Below are 18,795 nucleotides of genomic sequence, written 5' to 3'. Positions count from 1 at the left end.
GAAAGTAAACGTCAATCATATAATTATCATTATTTACGCGAGTATTTCTACTCTGATGAACATCGCGTCGATTACACTCATCTCAATTAAAATTTCTTGGCGGTCACGTTATTTTCATTTATTAAAACAGTTTTTTTTTAATATAAGGTCAAGCATTTCTTTTGCACTGCTCTCCCGAAGATGAAAAGAAGCTATACGTTTTTCTACTAACGAAGTGTCACATACAAAGAAGCAATTTAAATTATTATACTGCTCAAAAATGATTAACAAGCTTTTCGTAGTCGACAAGCTTTCGTGAATATTTTTTATTTAAATAACGTGCTGCACTGGTGTATCTTGTGATATCCCATTTCTTTTTGATGAAAGTGCAAGCTCGAGCCAACTTGGCAGTTGACAACTCAAGCCGATTCAGGCTCGGCCAAGCTTTTGCAGAATGATTTCTCGACTGTTTTTTTTTATAATCGCTTTATTAAACCATATAACAGGCCAGAATATTTATAAAAAATAATCATTCTTGTTCACAAATTTTCTACTTTCAGTGAATAGATGTCCTGGTGTTTAATGTTCTTAAACAGAAATAACATATTCGGGCATTTTAAATTATCAAAGAAATAACACGAAGATCGACGAGCTCTAACGTCATACAGTCAGCCAGAGCCACAAGTTCAATTCACTATCTAGTAAGACACAAAATTGTCATAATTCTGATTATTTTTATAAGGGGTTATAGGAATTGATGCTCATGAGTAGAGTCAACCTTGCGGAAGCTCAATTTGGATAAAACTTGGGGTAAATATTCTTTTTAAAAAATTAAGTTGAGCTTTAAATAATTAAGTTCCTATTCAAACCAAAATTACCCAAAAAGCTTTGATTAAAACAAGAATTAAATGTTTATTAATAAACAAATATTTACTTAAGAAACCAGAAGTTGCAGCCGAAAGGTATTTTACAATTTTGCAAAAGTTCTCAGATATTTGTGAACCAATTGAATTAAACAATCGATACTTCCTTTAAGTTATTTTTTTATAAGCTGTTGTATATAAAAAAAGATTCCGTAAATTTTATTTTATCCCTAACAACTTTAATTGAAAAAGATCAAAAATTAATTGTTAATTTAGAAAAAAAAACAATATGTAGAGTTTAGAAAAAGAACAGTTCTGTTGCATGGAATTGAAGCTTGATATAAGGTTAAATAAAGTCCACGAGCTGTAGAATTTTGTCGTTATCTCCACTTTTTATTTTCGATAAGATTATCATCGATTTGACATTACGTTTCAATAACCTTATTTACAAAACATTCGAGTATAAGCACTAATGAATTTTTTTCTTATTCTTCAATGTACTCTCATCGCGAAAAGTCTCTCGAGTTATTTACAAAAATCGTTTGAAAGGTAACCGTGACTTACACAAAGGAAAAAAAACACGTGCACTCTCGTAAATGTCCGATCCTCGATTTTTCACTCATACCGTCTCACTTAACTGCTTTTGCCGCGTACCATTACGCATTCCAGTTATTGAGAATACTAAGATGGATAAACCATGTATCAGTCGTTTTTCATTCTTCTTGGTTTGCTCAGCTTTAATATAGGATGTTGCAAAAAACCATCTTGTATTTCATAAAAGGAGTTTTCATCGGTGACGTTAATATAATATTGTCGGTAACTCGAATAGACGACAAACAGGAAAAAATTTCTTTTTGAAACTTCTTTTCGTTACTTGTCATGATTAATGAATCTGATGTTGTTAATTTAATTTCCATACGCTATTTAATCAATAATAGTACGGATCTTTTTTCATTTTTCATTGTTTAACCTCTCATTATTTCCTTGCGATTATCGTTTCGCCCAAAGTTCCAAAATGTCATCAATCTCTTTTATATATTTATTCTAGAATCTCCAAACCCAGTTCCATTAATAATCCATAAATTATTCTAATTTTTTACTGAATCTCATGATGGAATAAAGCATCTCATTGTGTATTCCATAACTGAGTTCTTTGGAATATCAATCAATCGTTAATTTCTCAACAAGGAATGAAATTCATAGTAGGTGGAAAGCACGAAAATTCTTGTAAAATTTTAATACATCCTGAAATATTTAAATTCTAAAATCCAGATGAATTATACAGACATTCGTGCCTTTAAAAATGTCGAAAATAGCTTTCGAGTTTTTCACGGAAATTACTAGTTCTATCGTAACTTCAAAAATCATCATTGAATTAATGTACTCGTATGCTTATTTGCGAGTACAGAAAAATTGTAGATTACACAGCCATACTGCATTTTTAGATTCATAATGTTGTAGCTTATAAAAAATGTTTATTCTTCCGAATTTCGATACGAGAGCAATTTTTTTTAAGATTTCATTCTCAAGAGTCTTTAATAAAATAAAAGACGCGAGTGTTTCTCTTGCTGTATCCGATGCACAAGACTCCGTCAAGCTATATTACAAACATATTTATGAAAGTAGAATATAAGAGTTCTATGTCCTAATGATCAGTCTAAAATAGATGTTTTTGCACCTGATTACTTTAAGAGAAAAAAACTAAATGAGATGCAATAATTATGAGTCGAAAATCCTACAAACTCTATAGACAAAGAAAAATAAAATCAAGTTTGTAGTGTAGTATGATTGAGCGCAATAAACTATAGCAAATTCTATCGTCGATTTTTTTCGCACTTAATGATTTACGATTCGCAAAAATGCAATTTACCAAAAATTAAAATCATAACAATTTTTTAAGTCAGTCCTCGCGAGTTGACGGGCGGAATGTCGTATTTGCCAATTGTTCTCTGCACAATATCATAACTTTGCACTTGCCGCTGTTCTATTTTAAATATCGTAACTAAAAACCCTGTTTTAAGATTAATTTCGTTGACTTTTCTCGTATTTCTTTTATAAATATTATACATTTGTTCAATGTCTAACTCGATATATCCAATAAAAGTGCAACGTAATGACATAGTGATTGTATTTACTCAAACTCATAATTGATAACATGTTCGTCGGAATAAATTTGATAAAAATAACGAAATTTTTTAATTGTATTCTTTTCGAGCACATTACAATGATATTGACGAAATTCATTGAATATCTTACAATAGGTCGGTGGATGAAATGATTAAGCTTAGTCTACTTTTACTATTTTATAATTTGGCAGAAATGCTTCGATTCTATCTTTGAGTAAGAACAAATAAAACGCAAAATGAAATGTTCGCAATAAAAATTGGAAAAGTACAACGAAATTAAACGTGAAATAATAAACGGCCGGAACTTTGGCACGGCAAAGTAATTATAGCATATTTGCATGGGGGAGACATTGGCACGTCAACAGAAGAAGAAATGTCGGTCATGGCATTCTTTCATAGTAGCAGATCAGTTATGAACGGTTGTTGAAGCATGCTGTAGTCTCTCAAGCTCCTCTAGAGAAAGGACGTTAGTTTGGCCAATATCAGGTAATTTTACGGTCCGTGCTTGTGCCAGTAGCTCTGGACTAAACCATCGAGCCAATTGATTCGAAGTGGGTGATAAATCACCACCGTTACCACTGCCAAAACCTGGTGAACCTGGACCACGACCTACCGATATATTCAACTGCTGCTGACGTATTGCTCGAACGTCTGTTTAAATCAGAAAAGAATTTACAATTAATATATAACTTTGTTTCATATTTAAATATTAAATTATAAGGACGTTGACTATTTATAATTATTCTGTATTTAATTTTGTTTAAAAAAAATTTGTCAACATCCTTCATCAGACAGGCTTAGTTCAGCGACATTTACAGTTACAATTACTACGAACATAAAAATAGCATTCATTCATTGAAGTAAGCCTGGTAAGCAAATAATAATTTATTAAACTATAATAATATACTTGTGTGCATGGATAATTCATGAAAGGGTAAGGATCTTGTTAATTAGACTCTTGAGAGCCATTGCATGGGATGGGTTTGACGAAGACACCTAGAAAAAATGATGATGAGCAAAAGTGAAAGTAAAAATAATAATAAAAAAATTATCTAAAATCATAGAGGATCGTATTCGAAATTGAATGAACCAAACTAAAAAAAGAAATTTACCATGTCTCTTCCACGTCAAGAGATCTGAACTTCGATTTGTGAGTATCATATCTTCATACATGTTTATCGGTTTGATGGGTTGTTCAACCTGTCTTTGAGCACCGATTATGGCACTAAGACTTTGTTGTGTCTGCGCTGCGTTGAATTGAGGAGGTAATCCAGTCGGTGTTGGTGGCTGCTGTGGCTTCGAGCGACTCGAGCTTGCACCAAAAATTGCTTGACCAATTCTTTGTTGTTGTTGTTGTTGTTGTTGTTGTTGTTGATTTTTTTGTTGTTGCTGCTGCTGCTGTTGAAACTCGACGTTGCTACCATAATGAAATTGTTGTTGCTGTGGCATAGTACTACCGCTACCTTTGACGATTGGTCGTCCTGTAGAATAAAATAAATATTAATTAATTAGTAAGAGACAAGAAAAAGAAGCGTTCTGAGGATTACCTATTAAGTTAATAAATGATGTTACAAAACATATTTATCGCTATAGTTTTCAAAGCATAAAATTAATAAGAATTTTTTAGGATATATTTTTCGAATTGTAATTTTCAAATGCTAACTTTTCAAGTATTTACACTGTTTGGATCTATAAAATATTTGTCAAGCTTCAAGATAAATATTTAGGTATTAAGTAATAGTTTGAGCTTGACACACAGCACATTCAACAATCACAAAAATGCAACCTTCGCACATAGCTATCACCTGAAAAAAACTCTCGAAAGCTTTGTGCAAACGCTAGAAACTTTTTTTTTATTTTACCGGGATGTTGCTTAACAGAAGGACTAGGAATTGACCAAGTCGGTTGCTGTTGCTGTTGGTTACGCAATGCCTGAGCGTGCCTCTGTAACATTTGCTGTTGTTGTTGCGGATGTGGTGTCGGGGTAACCAGTTGTTTCGAGGGCTCTTGGCTCACTGTTATGGCACACATATTCACCAGACTTAGGCATAGTTTTGCTTTATTTTATTTACACGCGAGAAATTCACAAAAAAAAACGAGAGAAGAAGATTTAAAAAATTATGCAGCTTAAATTTTTTATATCTAACACTGTGAGTAACAGATTTTGATCAACCATTAATTTGAAAATCAGTATAAAATTAAAAGAAAAAATATATAAACTGCATATTTTTTATCCTCAATGAAAATTGTACTTTAGAAGCCGAGTATTGTGTACTAATGAAAAGTTGGAAGAGAAATGTAGCTGTTATTGACTACAATTATCTAAAATTTTTAAATAATTGTTGATTTTAAATAACTTTATTAAATTGAAAAATATTTTCTTTTCCTGTCTTTGCTTTTATTTTATGAAACAAACGTAACATCTATTGATTCTTAATGATGTAATAACTTGAATTTTGAATTATTATGAGGCAGCTGGAAGACCGCTCTTTTATGCATTGGAGATAAAGAGTCATAAATAATACGATTGTTAATTAGAAAAAACAATGAATATTATACTCATCTTTAAGTTACACACTCACTACTTATCAAAGTGTTTACATAAGAAAGTTAAATAAAACAATCTAAACTATTAAAAATAAAAGAAAAGAATATATGCTGAAATAGATCGAAGAAACAAACACACGAGTAAATAAGTGTTTTCGATGCAAAAAAAACTTGAACAAAGCAAAGTATAGCAAAAAAAAAGTGTAACCTGTAAAAGCATGCAGAGAGAAAGCAGCCAAAGAAAAGATAGAAAGACAGTCAGGAGAGTATCTAGGGTTAGGAGATATCAAGCATAGCAGTTTATTATAAAAAAAATCTATGAAAGTGCAATTAGCCACAAATGCATGAGTCATTGTTTGAATGATTCAGCCTTCGTATTGCCTAGTTTTTGTTTTATGGGCTTATGTATGGCGAACAATGGTTATGAAGATATGTTGCTCAAGCATTTACTACAAACATTTGGCTGGCAATGATACAATCGTTCATTGATTGAATATACGTTACGATTTGTTCAGTACACCGACAGCCAGGAAATACAAAACTTAAATAACTACTAGACTATAAAGATTCTCCGAAATCGAAGCGTGTTCTTTTACTTATAAGTTATTTGCAACAACAAATTGTACAATTCTTTTCTTTTATAGGTAAATATCACCGTTTTAGTTACTGTAGAGCTCGTGCTTTCTTATCTATACATTAGGATTCTATTTAATCACAAGTGTATACAACAACTGTTATTGACGAAAATAGATATAACCCGTTATATCTTAATTATAGCTTAATTAAATTATATTTAATATACGAATATGAAAAAATACATTTAAAGTTAAAAAAAAGAGTCAATCAGCCTCAACAGCGCTGTGTTTTTGAACATCCATAGTATTCTCACAAACGGCTTGACTTAGATTTTCGTTATCGTTTCCGTCTTGAGAACTCATTTGCATGTCATTGTCAACGATTGTTTGATCGTTGTTATTGGCATCATTAACTTTAGCGTTAATCTCATTAATATTATTATTATTATTATTAGTTATAGGAAAGTATTTTATCATTTCTAACTTTGCAGCCGCTTTAATCATCAGAACTTCCTCGACAACGGGAAATTTACTAATAATAGAATTTGTTTCTTTTACTAAAGTTTCACTAATACTAGCGTCCGTTTCATTCTTAATTTTAGGGTTGTCTTTTGCTATATCAGCGTAACTCTTTTCAGTAATTATTTCATTGGTAAAATTATTTTGCTCAATTTTAATAACTTTATCAGTGTCTATTCCTGTATCACGGCTAATATTTTGAGCGCTAAAAGTACTCGGTTCAACCTTAATTTTAACCAGGACACTAGGACTATTTTTTTCAATGCAAATACGCTTCGATTTCGGAATAATTTTGGATTCACTGTCATCAGAAGTGCAACTGTCGGGGCTTTGAAGCAACTTTGACCGTGGCATCTTGGCGACAAGAGGCATAGCACGAGATCGCCGCTGGGCAAATTCAATTTGTGTACAGGTAAGCATCGCACCCTCAGGTTCTTTGTCGGCGGTCATTTTGCGCAGCACAGAGGTCGGCGTAAATGCCAATGGCGTTGGACTGTGCGTCTGCTTGTTTGCCGCGGTTGAATTCACTGGCGTGCCTGAGCGCTGCTGCTGTTGTTGCTCTTCCTGTAACTTGCGTAAATTATCGCGCTGCTCCTCCAGTTTCTTTTTCAGCAACGCAGTCTGCATCACAGACTGAGCATGAGCTGCCATCTCGCGGGGAGATGGAACTCGGTGACGCATCGCTGTAAAAAAAGACAAGTATTGTATAATTTTATGATTATTGCTTTATTTACAATATAAATATCGCTATATACCACTATTCAAAGGCGATGGTATTCTTTGTTGCTGCTGTTGATACAGCATGTGTTGAAGCAGGTGATCCTGTGGCGTCGGAACATTTGGATGTGGGCTGACGGTTCGAGGTGGTGTGTTGCTATACACCTTCAAAATATTCATCAACACCTCTCGGTGACGATGCTGCATAGCGGGATTCTGCAAAAAGTATCAATATTCACACATTTTTTATCGAGATAATTGACGATTCGAAATTTCGATTTGGTACCTGAAGCTGTTGAACAAGATGTTGCCGGGTAATCTCGCCCTGTTGAAGTCCCCTAATAATAGCCTCGGCCTCGGGCCTTTGTAATAGTTCTCTTGTGGACGGTGCGCTATTCATCATCATCTGTACTTCTGGAGGAATGGGACTGGCGCCGACCATTCTTTGTGGTGGTTGCTGTTGCGGTTGTTGCTGCATCATCATTGTCAGCATTTGCGACTGCTCCTGTTGTCTTTGTTTTTGTTGAATCTGCAGTACTTTCATGAGATTTTCATGTTGCATCTGTGACTGATGAGAGTTCTGCACTGGACCTAAGGGGCCGACGTGATTGAAGGGCGGTGGCATCTGTCTCGGTAGTTCTGGTTGTGGTGGCTTTGGTGGCGGTTGCTGGTTCTTATATGATGAGTTGAGCAACTGCATCAACGTGATTGGCTGCTGAAGAGTATGTTGCTGTGGTTGAGCAGGTGCTGACATTGGTGGCCTTTGGGAAATCGGACCATTCGTTGCTGGTACTGCTTGACCTCCACTTACTTGAGCAAGCTAGGATCGTCGAAAAACAATGTTACTACTTAGTTGTATTTCAATTTACCTGAACCGACATGTGAGTTGTTAACAAACTTACGAGTTTCTTGAAGGCTGACATATCTTCATCGCTTTGTTTCAGTTTTGGTGGCTCTGGTTGAGGTGGTATACCGCCGCGCATACGAGCTTCCAATTCTTCCAAACTTACAACTTTTCCACCTCCTGATGAAAATTATATACAAATTATTTGTATATGCACCTATGTTTTCACACATGATTATGACATGAAAAACATATTTTACCCATCTCTTTGATCGATGCGCTCTTCATCATCGATTGAATAGAAATACCAGAAGCCTCAGCAGGTCCGTTTTGGTTGAGTGGTTTGTTGTTCCTCTGGAGCATTTCTAACAACTTGATACCACCAGACTGCCGATGAGACGGAGGCATGGCATTGTTATTCATATGCGTATGAGCTGCTGGCGAAATGGGCGCAAAGTACTTGTTGGATTCGGACGCTGTTGGAATTTGTACATCTGACTCATTATTCAATAGATCTTTCAGTAATTCATCTTCAATAGAACGTGGCATTGAGCTTTGTAGTTGTTGCTGCTGCTGCTGCTGTTGCTGTTGCTGTTGTTGCTGTTGCTGTTGCTGTTGCTGCTGCTGCTGTTGTTGTTGCTGCTGATTCTGCAACGGTGGACTTTCACGCTTGAACCATCGACTGAAACGCGAACCGCCACCAGAATCGTTCGAGCCTACGCCGTTCTGGAAATTGAATATTTTTTTTGTACTAAAAGAAAATGTTTTTGTCATCACGATTATACCCTACGTTGAGTGTTCTTAAATATTATATTATTTTTCTTAAAATCAAACAGATCTTTCTACAATGGCATACAGTTAATATAAAGTAAACCTGATTTCATGAAAGTACAATAAATTCTATAAAATTATAATAATGCAATATTCAAATTAAGGCTGTAAAAAATGAATAAAATTATTTTTAAACTCATCGTCATTTTAACATTTTATATAACGTCATTTAAATAACAGAAGACAAACATTACATAAAGTACTTACAGACAGAAGTCCAGATACATTAGAAAAGTTATCGTTCTTGAGGAACTCATCGAGATTGAATCCTTCGAGGACATCTTTCTTTTTGACCACATTATTGACGTTGTTGTCAGGTTTCACATCAGCAGAAGACTTCTTGTCATTGGCTTGTTCGTTGCCTTCATTTTCCTTGTTTTCATCTTGCTCGGAGATGGGTGAATGTGGTGCGACCGCTGCGTTCATCGAGACATCCAGAGAGGTCGGTGTACTTCTACCCTTTGGTCCACCGCCACCACTTTGTTGTTGTTGTTCGGCTGCAGCTTTTTCCGCGGCAGGTGCCGTTGAAGCTGCAGCTGCCGCGGCGGCGGCTGCCGCCGCTGCTGCCGCAGCTTTTTCTTCCTTCTCCAGAGCTTTCTTATTGCGTTTCTTTTGCGCTGGTGACTGTTTCTTCGATTTGGCCGATGAGCCCATTGTTTTATCCTCAGGTATGTCCTCAAAACCTCGCAACTCGATGGTATCGTGCTGGGAAGTCGGTCCTGAACTGAACCATTCTGGCTCCTCCGGTTCGCGCGCGTCATTATAAGTACGCCTACGGTCATCGCCGTACCTGAAGCAAAAATGAAAGCAAAAATATGACAAATTTAGTCAGCGACCGGTACGTACACATAAAAATCAAAACTTACCTTCCACGATCACGGTCCCTACGATCCTTGCCTCTATCTATTCGATCGCGATCGCGATCTCTATCGCCGAAATCACGACCGAACGAGCGTCTATCGAAGCGTTCATCGCGGTCACGTTCACGATCACGGTCACGATCACGGTCGCGATCACGGTCACGTCGATCGCGATCACGATCACGATCACGATCACGATCACGATCGCGATCGCGATCGCGATCACGATCTCGATCTCGATCACGATCGCGATCGCGATCCCCTGCACCGGGTCGATCGCGTTCACGATCACGCTCCGACCTGTTGAAGTTGACGTAATCCGGGTCGTGTTTTTCATTCTCCGGGCGGAAGTCCCACATGTCTCGTGCCAAGATTCGACCGCTGCCAATTCTACGACCTGGCTCGCGATGGGATATCTGCAAAAACGCATGGTCATTAAATGAAAATTACATTTCGACGGACAGTAAAGATTTATCAATCGTTTGCGTTACCTCAGCTTTGCCAATAGGACTGACAGGTCGTTTACTCGAATTGGCCTGCTGCTCAGTGACGTTGACAAAGCAGCCGGAATTGAAACTTCGTCGTTGAGGACTCAACACAATACCATCCTGCTCTTTGCGAATGCGTTCGCGCGGGTCGCCGCTGCCACTGCTACTGGCACTACCACCACCGCCGCCACTGCCACCGCTTCCACCGGAACGTCGTTTCGTTGGATGACCCTCGTCGTTGTTACCAGCGCCACTGCCACTACGATCACCGCGAGCAACGTCGTCAGGTGGAGTCTCGCTACGCTTGCGGTCCAGATGCCAACGTTCGGGATCCCATACTCCGCGCGAGCTGTGAACGAAACTTCGTGTGGTTAGCCGACGAAGGATAAAAATATCGTCGAGCGGGCAACGTACTTGTTGTAGGCAGGATCCAAACAGTCGGGTTTTCGTTTAGCCAACGGTGTTACCCTGATCTTCATCAGTTCTTCCTACGAAGAGAGATAGACGAATAGGTTATCTATTGCGCAAACGAGGTAGAACCCCGAGGGAGCCCGGCCAGGGAGAGAGGGAGAGAGGGAGAGAGGGAGAGAGGGAGAGAGGGAGAGAGGGAGAGAGCACGAACGTGATGTTTTGATTAACGAAAATGCACTCACCCTCGTGTACACGTACTGAGGTACCGAACGTCCGACCTCGACGATAGAAGTGTCAGTGACCTCGCCTTCGATCGACATCGCGAGGATCGCCTCATCTCCTTTACGCACAAAAACAAACAAAATCGTTGTCGATAAAGAGGAATGTTCGCATCACTCCTCGTTACAAAATGCGCATATATACTGTCAACATAACGGGTGAAATCTGCTCTCGCGCCAATGTTTATTGATTTTTTTGTTGTGTACTCACGAAATCCAAAATGATCGCTGCGGTGCAACGGGCCACCATTAGCACTCGCCCACTGGTAAGCCTTGATCTTGTTTGGACGCGCGAGGGCACGGTCGAGTTTTGGATTGCCCGTGCCACCACGGCGTTGTGCTTTCTTCGTTGTTGTTGTTGTTGGACGATTATCCGACGTTACTACTATCTGAACCATCTTGCGACGCGTTTACTGGTGCTTTGGGATCGCTATTTCGAAGACGCGACACGCACTGTTTCAAATACTTTTAGTTTCTTTGACGAGCCTGCGTGCGTGTACGCGCGTGGAAGAGGCGAATCGCGATGTTTGTCGCGTGTGCTTGCAATTATTTTTGTGAGAACAGCAAGGGCAGTCCGAAATGCTACGGTTAGAGCGACACAAACGCGTTGAGTATAGTCTGCAAACTATTAACGCGTCTATATATACTGGAGAAAATTCAAAAATAATCGTTGAATTTCGAAATAAAACCGCTCTCGATGAAATATCATGAGCAAGTAAATATTATTGAAGGCTCGTTAAACACGTAATTTCAAACACTTTTACGACCTCACATCAAAATTCCCTTATCCACGATAAGAGAAAGAAGAGAAAACCGAGAAGTCCCGCTCTTTTACCTTTGGTGAAACGAAGAAAAATCTTCCCTTGCCAGAGCGAAGAAAAAGAAGTCGTTGAACGCCGCGCACGTTTGTGTATCAAAATTTCAAATCGGCCGATGCCCGCAAGTCTCGAGCGCTTTGTTTACTTTTCGGCTTTTGAAGGACACTCACTCTCGCCCTGCGACTCACGCAATGCGAATTTATAATGGCTGCCTTTTAATTAGAGAAACTCGATCGTGTTTCCTGTATATGAATTTCGTATAATTCAGTTCGTTTATCATGAGTGCGTACGTGAAATCAAAGACGAAATAAGAATAGAAGTTAATTGTGTTATACCGGGGAAGGAAAAAATAAACAAATAAAAATGCTTTACGTACCTATTGTCGACGAACGATATAAAACGAAAGTCGTCCACGTGATAAAAAGAGTGAAGCTTAAAAAAAAATGAAGAGATGTACCGTCGGCGATGTCAAGTAGAGAAGGACCAGTAAGCTATGAACCAGCACAGTCGGCAATCGAAGAACAGACTGATGAACCTTTTGCCGGCTTCTGAATAAAGTCGCGTATTGTAGGTAGATAGATAGCTACATGATTGGCAGAATTTCGCGACGATGTAAATACAGAGGGCATACTCGCTCCCCCGCCTCGCCACTTACGCTTTTAACTTTCCGCGGGTTTCCCGATTAAATTTTTGTTTGCGATACGAGGTAATAAATTGTTCACCGTTCGAATGTAAAAAATTTAGACCAAGATTACATTTTCAATCAATATTCGAATTTCGCTTGCAAGTATTTACAACAAAAACAAGTTTTGATAGTTGTTCGCGATGAAGATAAAATAATTATTTCAACTAAATGTTCTGATGAGGTATCAAAGTGTGGTGGTTTCTTTAAAAGACTAAGAGTGCAAATAGAAAGTACCAGAACAAAGTACAGTTACAGCTGTTATTCATGGACTTTCTACCTACAAATTAAATAGCTATGCTATAGGTGATAGTATAATTTCTCTCTCTCTCTTTCTCTTTCTCTCTCTCTCTCTCTCTCTCTCTCTCTCTCTCTCTCTCTCTCTCTCTCTCTCTCTCTCTCTCTCTCTCTCTCTCTCTCTCTCTTTATTTATTTCAAAAAAAATTTATAAAAAAAGAATGTAATTTTGCATCATTCTATACTGTAATCTTTACTTCAAAAGTACCACTGAGATGAAGGGATAGGTTATGTCACTAATTTGAGCTACGCTCAGGCTCAATCAGGAAAGAATATAAGAGATAAAGACTACACAGCAAAAACAAAACAATGAGACAATCTCAACTACTTCAGTTCTTTAACTATTATGAATACTTGAAGCTAATTGCCATTAATTTGTTTGCAGTATGAAAACTATAGAAATAAGTTCAAAAGAAAAGACTGAATTCAGAGTAATGATGAAAAATAACTTCTTCATGATGTTTAAACATTTTTCAAACAATTTTATGCAATAAATGCATATAATTCCTATCAATAATGATAATGGATCTTTTGTTTCATACTTTACTTATTATTGCTTTTAGAAATAAGTTTTTTTCAACTTTATAAGCAAAGTGATGTGTGTGCATAGTTTCATAGCTATAAAGTAAATGATCGAATACACCAAAACTAATAGTTTACAGCATTTAAAAAAATAGCACTGTTTATATCACTTTGATTTAATCATTTCTTTATACATAAAAAAGCATTGAATACATGAGTAGATAGTTAAATTTCTATCACTATAAACAATGAAGCTTATTAATAATTTACAAGAGCACATAATTTGTGTCAAACATAACTTTGTTAACCATTTTGAGAGTAGATTTCATTGTTAAAATTTGACAGTATATAACATTTGCCAAATGTAAGGAAATAGTAAATAGCAAATCAAGTGAACTTACTTTCTGATTCATTATCAGCCTCAACTTCATCTTTGGGATCCAGTGTAGGTTTGTCACTAGAAGCAGATACACTGGACATGATTCAATTTGCTTTCTGGCTCAATCTTGAATATACACTGCTTAAATTTTTTCAGCTGGATTCGTGCTTTTGTCTCTGTCTCTCTCACACTAACACACTTTTTCATACACACACCCTTTCTTACAAAAAATGGTCCTTTCTCTCGTTCTCCCTGTACGCTCGTGTTTTCTATATACCTAACTATGTATACGTAGCTTACTAATGTACTGTTTAATATCACAGACTCGTTTGTTATCTTGCGATCTTGTCGAGAGCGTTTGGAGTTTTTATGTAAACTCGTCACATATCCTTGGACGACGATAACGATGATGATAACGATGATGATGTCGACGATGATCCTCTCGCGCGCGCGTTTACTTTTGGTGTGTGTGCGATTCCTATGCAAAAATAGAAAATGGCGCAGACCGTGGGGCTCTCTCACTCACACACTCTCTCTCTCTCTCTCTCTCTCTCTCTCTCGTCGATTAAGGCGTCTTATATGATTCTCTTGCTCCTTTTTTTTTTCTTTTTGCATATAGACTCTTCTCGGCAATCGATTTCTTTGATGTGTCTTCGACAATCGTTTTGACTTCTGCTCGATAACTTGCGTCTCTCAACCCCTTTGGCAACTATACTCTCCTCAACCAACTCTCACAGCGTAACTTGCAACATACACGGTTTTTTATCTGCGGCTTATGCTTGCGCGCACGTCGGGCAGTGACGGCCTATGCACAACGAGACGCCCCCTTGCACAAAATATGAGCTTCAGTTTGTTGGCACTAGAGGGCTTTAAACTATATGACACGTCAGTCAAACTTATACGAATTATTATGTTTTTCGGGAAATTTCGACGACATTTTAATGATTTAAAAACAAATAGGAGTTTACCTGCTACTTTTTATATATGTTGAAAGATTGTTGAATTATGACGATGTAGGTTATTAAAATTTTTTTTACACTGAAAGGGAGATTTGTTTGAAATACTCGGCATTTTAATGTCCATTGTGACGTCATTTTCTTGGAATGATCAAAGAATCAGGAAAATATAAACGTGGTGCTTGTTTGATTGCAAAATATTTTGCCTCAAAATAACAGCAAGTATTCGAGTGTCGGCCGAATAATTTTAAACATGTTCGTTTAAAAATGGATTCCAAGAAAAACTTTGTTCACTTCCGTTTCACCAGAGCTATTGTTATTAAATACAAATACGATTATTCAAAATTATTCTACCATATCAATGACCATGTAATAATAAAAGTTCTAAAAGTTCTATGCCAATCGTATATTTTATACAAGTGAAGTAGCTTCTTAAGTTTCTTTTCGGAACTTTAGAGTCGCATGAAAACTTTTTAAAAAACCGTTGTAAAAAATGTGTCTTAAGTGTGAAATAAACTCGTTCGACGGTTTTTCGCTAAGTTGTTTATTGAACAAAACTACAGTAGTAAGGTATGTTGATAAAACACACACATACATATATATTTTTTTATTTATTTTTTGTAATTCTCTTGGTTTTAACAATTTTCAAAAAATTCTAAAATGTAAACAAGCAAGTTAGGAAAATTGAAAAAAAATAGCTTAGAATTTGATACGAATTAATATTAAATTTATTTCGTAATGTTAATTACAATAGCCTAATTAATTGCATTACTCAAAATAATGCTTCCTTATAATTATTAATTTTGACTGTTGAAAAATATTTATCATATTTACAATTTCTACTTAATTCTTATATATTATCTTAGTCCTTGGTAAATTGTTTAAAATGTTCCATCTATTTTGCAAATAAAAACTGCACATAAATCAATAAAATTATGTAATACTTCACAACATTAAAGTGTAATAAAAATGATCCTGAAATGCATTATAGTTATTTCAACTAGAAAAAATGGAATGTACTGTTTTTTTTGCACAAACAAATTAAATGCATACAGATGTAAAATTATATTTTGGAGAAAGCATAATTGGCAGTTTTAAATTGTCTCTTCATTAATTAATGTTAAAATTATCCTAAGTTGATATAACATGGTTTGTAAAAACATCTTTTTCATCTACAGCTTTTTGCATTTCTTATTGAAGTATTGATAAAAAATGTTAATTATTTGTAGATCAATTAAAACATCTTATGACTATTAAAAAGAATAAATTTTCAATTTCATTAATTTATAATTTGTAAAGAAAGACAAAGTAATGTTTCAATTAAAAAGCTTTTGAAATAAAATTTCATTCTACTATTTTCTAATCCCATAAAATATGAGGTAAAATGAAAAATTGTATATTAGGTTGTGTCATTTGTGATAGTTTGCGGTAGTGAATTTAATGAATGTCGTCGTTCTTGTTGCTGCGTTTTTACCCATTGCCTGTGTTCACACAGGTAAGGATACAGGGGAACAACCATAACACTTATATCATCAACTGATGCCATTGATACTATCTCAGTTTCTTCACCATTCTCTTGTATCTCTGACTTCAATCTCCATGCTCTGCCTACAAGTCTACCTCTGGCTGCTTGAACTAACTCTTGTGCGCCCATTGTCAATCTAAAAATTTTGTTTATATACTAATATTTTTTCAAAGAGATTGAATAAATTTAGTGATAGAAAGTTTACCTATATTCTAATGAAGGATTATCAGGTGCAAGTGTTTTCCTAAGTATACTAGCTGCTGTTTTGTCAGAAACAACATCCCAGAGACCATCAGTAGCCATAACAATACAGTCCCTTTCCGTAAGATTGCATTCTTCTAAGTCTACTGATTGCACTTCTGGTTGAGATGACAAGAACGGCTTAATACTGACGCCTGTATTAGCTGCCTTTAAACCATGGTCTCCAAAACCACGAGTAACTCCTATTGTACCCATTACTCTGCTCTATAACAATTAAAAAATTAGATTTAAATTATTCTGTTGAACTGAGAGGAAATTAAAAAAAATATCAAGTGCCTTACTCTTTTACCCTGTCCAGATATAAGTGGTAGTCTTAGGTCAGGAAGGGACATCACTTTGTAAGCCCAACCTGTCATGTATGGCTCTCTGTACAGAATCATTGAGCCCAGATCTCTTTGTAAAGGTCTCTTTTTGAACTCCAATGGTGTAAATTGACCCTTCAATAGCTCTGGACCTTTCAGATGACCTAATCCCCTAACTCGACTCGACTCAGAGTCTGGTGTATGATCTCTTGTGAGTGCTTTTTCAGTTTCTCCAAGTACCATTATAATTCTATGTCACAGCCAAAGAATTATCGAATCGAAAAAACACTTGACAATAAGAAACTATAACTCACTCATTTACCTAGAATCACCAGCTCCAGCAGCATAAAGTCTACCATTTAAGAATAAAACTGTAAGGGAGGTACAGCCACCCCCTCCTCTTTGGGCTTGCTGCTCTACCATCTGGTCCATTTGCCTGTATGCCAGTTCAATTGCTCCGATCACTAATTCTTTCCCTCTTACTGTAGCTGCTTCATCTTCTGTTAGGATCATGTCACCTGGTATTGCCATTAACCTTTCCTAAAAAGTTTATTTTACACTTTTAGCAACAATTTGCAGAATTAATATGTGAATAAAAATCATTCAACAGAAATTATACCAATATTATTCTATGCAAGTGTAATCTTGCTGTTAGAGCCACTTGATAGCCAGCATGGCCATCAAACATAGAAAACATAACATAAGGTAAACTTGTGTTTGAGTCCGTTAGCTTCAAATCACCCCGCATTGCGGTAGCTTGATCTTCATTCCATGTACTTTTTCCTGCATTTATGCATTCGGCATAACCAGCACACCATGGCAGTCTGCTCAGATCTCTGGGCACTATAATTGGTCTCACTCTATGATCTGCACTCACCTGAAATAATATTATTTATCAATAAATTTATTTATTGATAATAGCACAAATTATTTTATAAGCAGTTGACAAATAGAATTTTACCTGAGTTTCTTCATTTGTCAAACCAAGAAAACTTGGTCTACTGTATGGTTTAGTTTCAACAGTAATTGGTAAATTAGAGTTTATCAAGTCAGTAACTGATTCATTGTCCAAATCATTAGGATACTGCAAACCTAATTCACTTGCACCAACTGCACTCATAAGTGCTGTCTTAAATTTTCCAAACATATCTATGTTGTTATTGTCTTTATGAATATGTTTGATTGACTTAAATTAATTAAATAAAGCTTTCACATTAAAATATAAGTAATACAGCCCTTATATGTCTTTAAAATGCATAGTTAAAAATATCTTTTAATAAATAACAAGGAATGTTAGTTATGTTGTATTTCATATTGGTTTCACATAGTCCACCTGAAACCAAAATTTTATTGATCAAAATTTATTGTATTAATTAGAAATATTTACTAGAGCAGTTCTTTTAATTTACTATCTACTGTAGCATTAAGTTTTATAAATTTTTAAACACATTCGAGATAAGGGTAATAGTGCTTAGCTTGTCACACCAGTTGAAATAGAATATAGATTTTCACTTTTAGATATAAAATAAATATTACAAAATATTCAAGTTTTCAAAAATATTCATAGTTATTGTAGTTAAGTTATTGTAGTTAAGTTTTTGTAAAAAATTAAAGTAGATGCAAACATCCTGAAGACTCATTATATAAATATGACTCACCTGGCTGCACGTTTGTCACGTTCAGCTTTTACACCTGAATGCCATACAAAAAACTAGTTGAAAGGTGTTTAAGAAGTAGGTGTTAGACTTGAACGTAACTGTTAAGTGTCACTCATAATTTCAGTTTTGAAGTGTTGTATTATTTCTTTGTTGATAAGTGGTCGACATTGATAGGATGCAAATCTCGTCGTTGTCGAGGATTTACGACGAAATCGCGATATCGTCACTAGTATGCCACATTTCTTACACTCTATGACAACGAGATAACGCGCAGACGACGACGATGGAGGTTAGGTGTGTGAATTGACGTCTACCCGCGAATAGGGAAGAGTGCAAACAAGAAACAAAAATATATAC

At 36.1% G+C, this 18,795-nt stretch overlaps 2 protein-coding genes across 5 annotated transcripts; both read right to left on the bottom strand.

Annotated features, from left to right (window-relative positions):
* Positions 1–1,224: 1,224 nt before the first annotated feature.
* Positions 1,225–14,524, bottom strand: LOC131672877 (eukaryotic translation initiation factor 4E transporter). Of its 4 annotated transcripts, none has more exons than XM_058950389.1 (16): positions 12,233–12,417; positions 11,874–12,098; positions 11,250–11,491; positions 11,003–11,100; positions 10,764–10,837; positions 10,353–10,698; positions 9,868–10,277; positions 9,209–9,791; positions 8,431–8,896; positions 8,229–8,350; positions 7,613–8,146; positions 7,365–7,542; positions 7,035–7,292; positions 4,831–4,983; positions 4,081–4,449; positions 1,225–3,619 (listed from the first exon to the last, which is right to left on the bottom strand). In XM_058950389.1, the coding sequence occupies exons 3-16, from the start codon at positions 11,434–11,436 to the stop codon at positions 3,375–3,377; spliced, it is 4,023 nt and encodes a 1,340-aa protein (XP_058806372.1). In that variant the 5' UTR covers positions 11,437–11,491; positions 11,874–12,098; positions 12,233–12,417; the 3' UTR covers positions 1,225–3,374. The 4 variants fall into 4 exon arrangements, with proteins under 4 accessions (XP_058806372.1, XP_058806373.1, XP_058806375.1 ...); XM_058950390.1 differs by having other exon boundaries at positions 11,250–11,468; XM_058950392.1 differs by lacking the exons at positions 11,250–11,491; positions 11,874–12,098; positions 12,233–12,417 and adding an exon at positions 13,759–14,524 and having other exon boundaries at positions 8,431–8,723; positions 8,790–8,896.
* Positions 14,525–15,459: 935 nt separating this feature from the next.
* Positions 15,460–18,771, bottom strand: LOC131672880 (protein phosphatase 1H). The gene is made up of 7 exons (XM_058950394.1): positions 18,439–18,771; positions 17,742–18,113; positions 17,400–17,657; positions 17,103–17,320; positions 16,760–17,030; positions 16,423–16,682; positions 15,460–16,353 (listed from the first exon to the last, which is right to left on the bottom strand). The coding sequence occupies exons 2-7, from the start codon at positions 17,925–17,927 to the stop codon at positions 16,092–16,094; spliced, it is 1,455 nt and encodes a 484-aa protein (XP_058806377.1). The 5' UTR covers positions 17,928–18,113; positions 18,439–18,771; the 3' UTR covers positions 15,460–16,091.
* Between the last annotated feature and the right edge of the window lie 24 nt (positions 18,772–18,795).

This window comes from Phymastichus coffea, unplaced genomic scaffold (genome assembly GCF_024137745.1).
Source record: "Phymastichus coffea isolate CEN01 unplaced genomic scaffold, Cenicafe_Pcof_1.1 PCOF00161, whole genome shotgun sequence".
Lineage (NCBI taxonomy): Eukaryota > Metazoa > Arthropoda > Insecta > Hymenoptera > Eulophidae > Phymastichus > Phymastichus coffea.
This window is presented reverse-complemented; position numbering and strand designations above follow the sequence as displayed.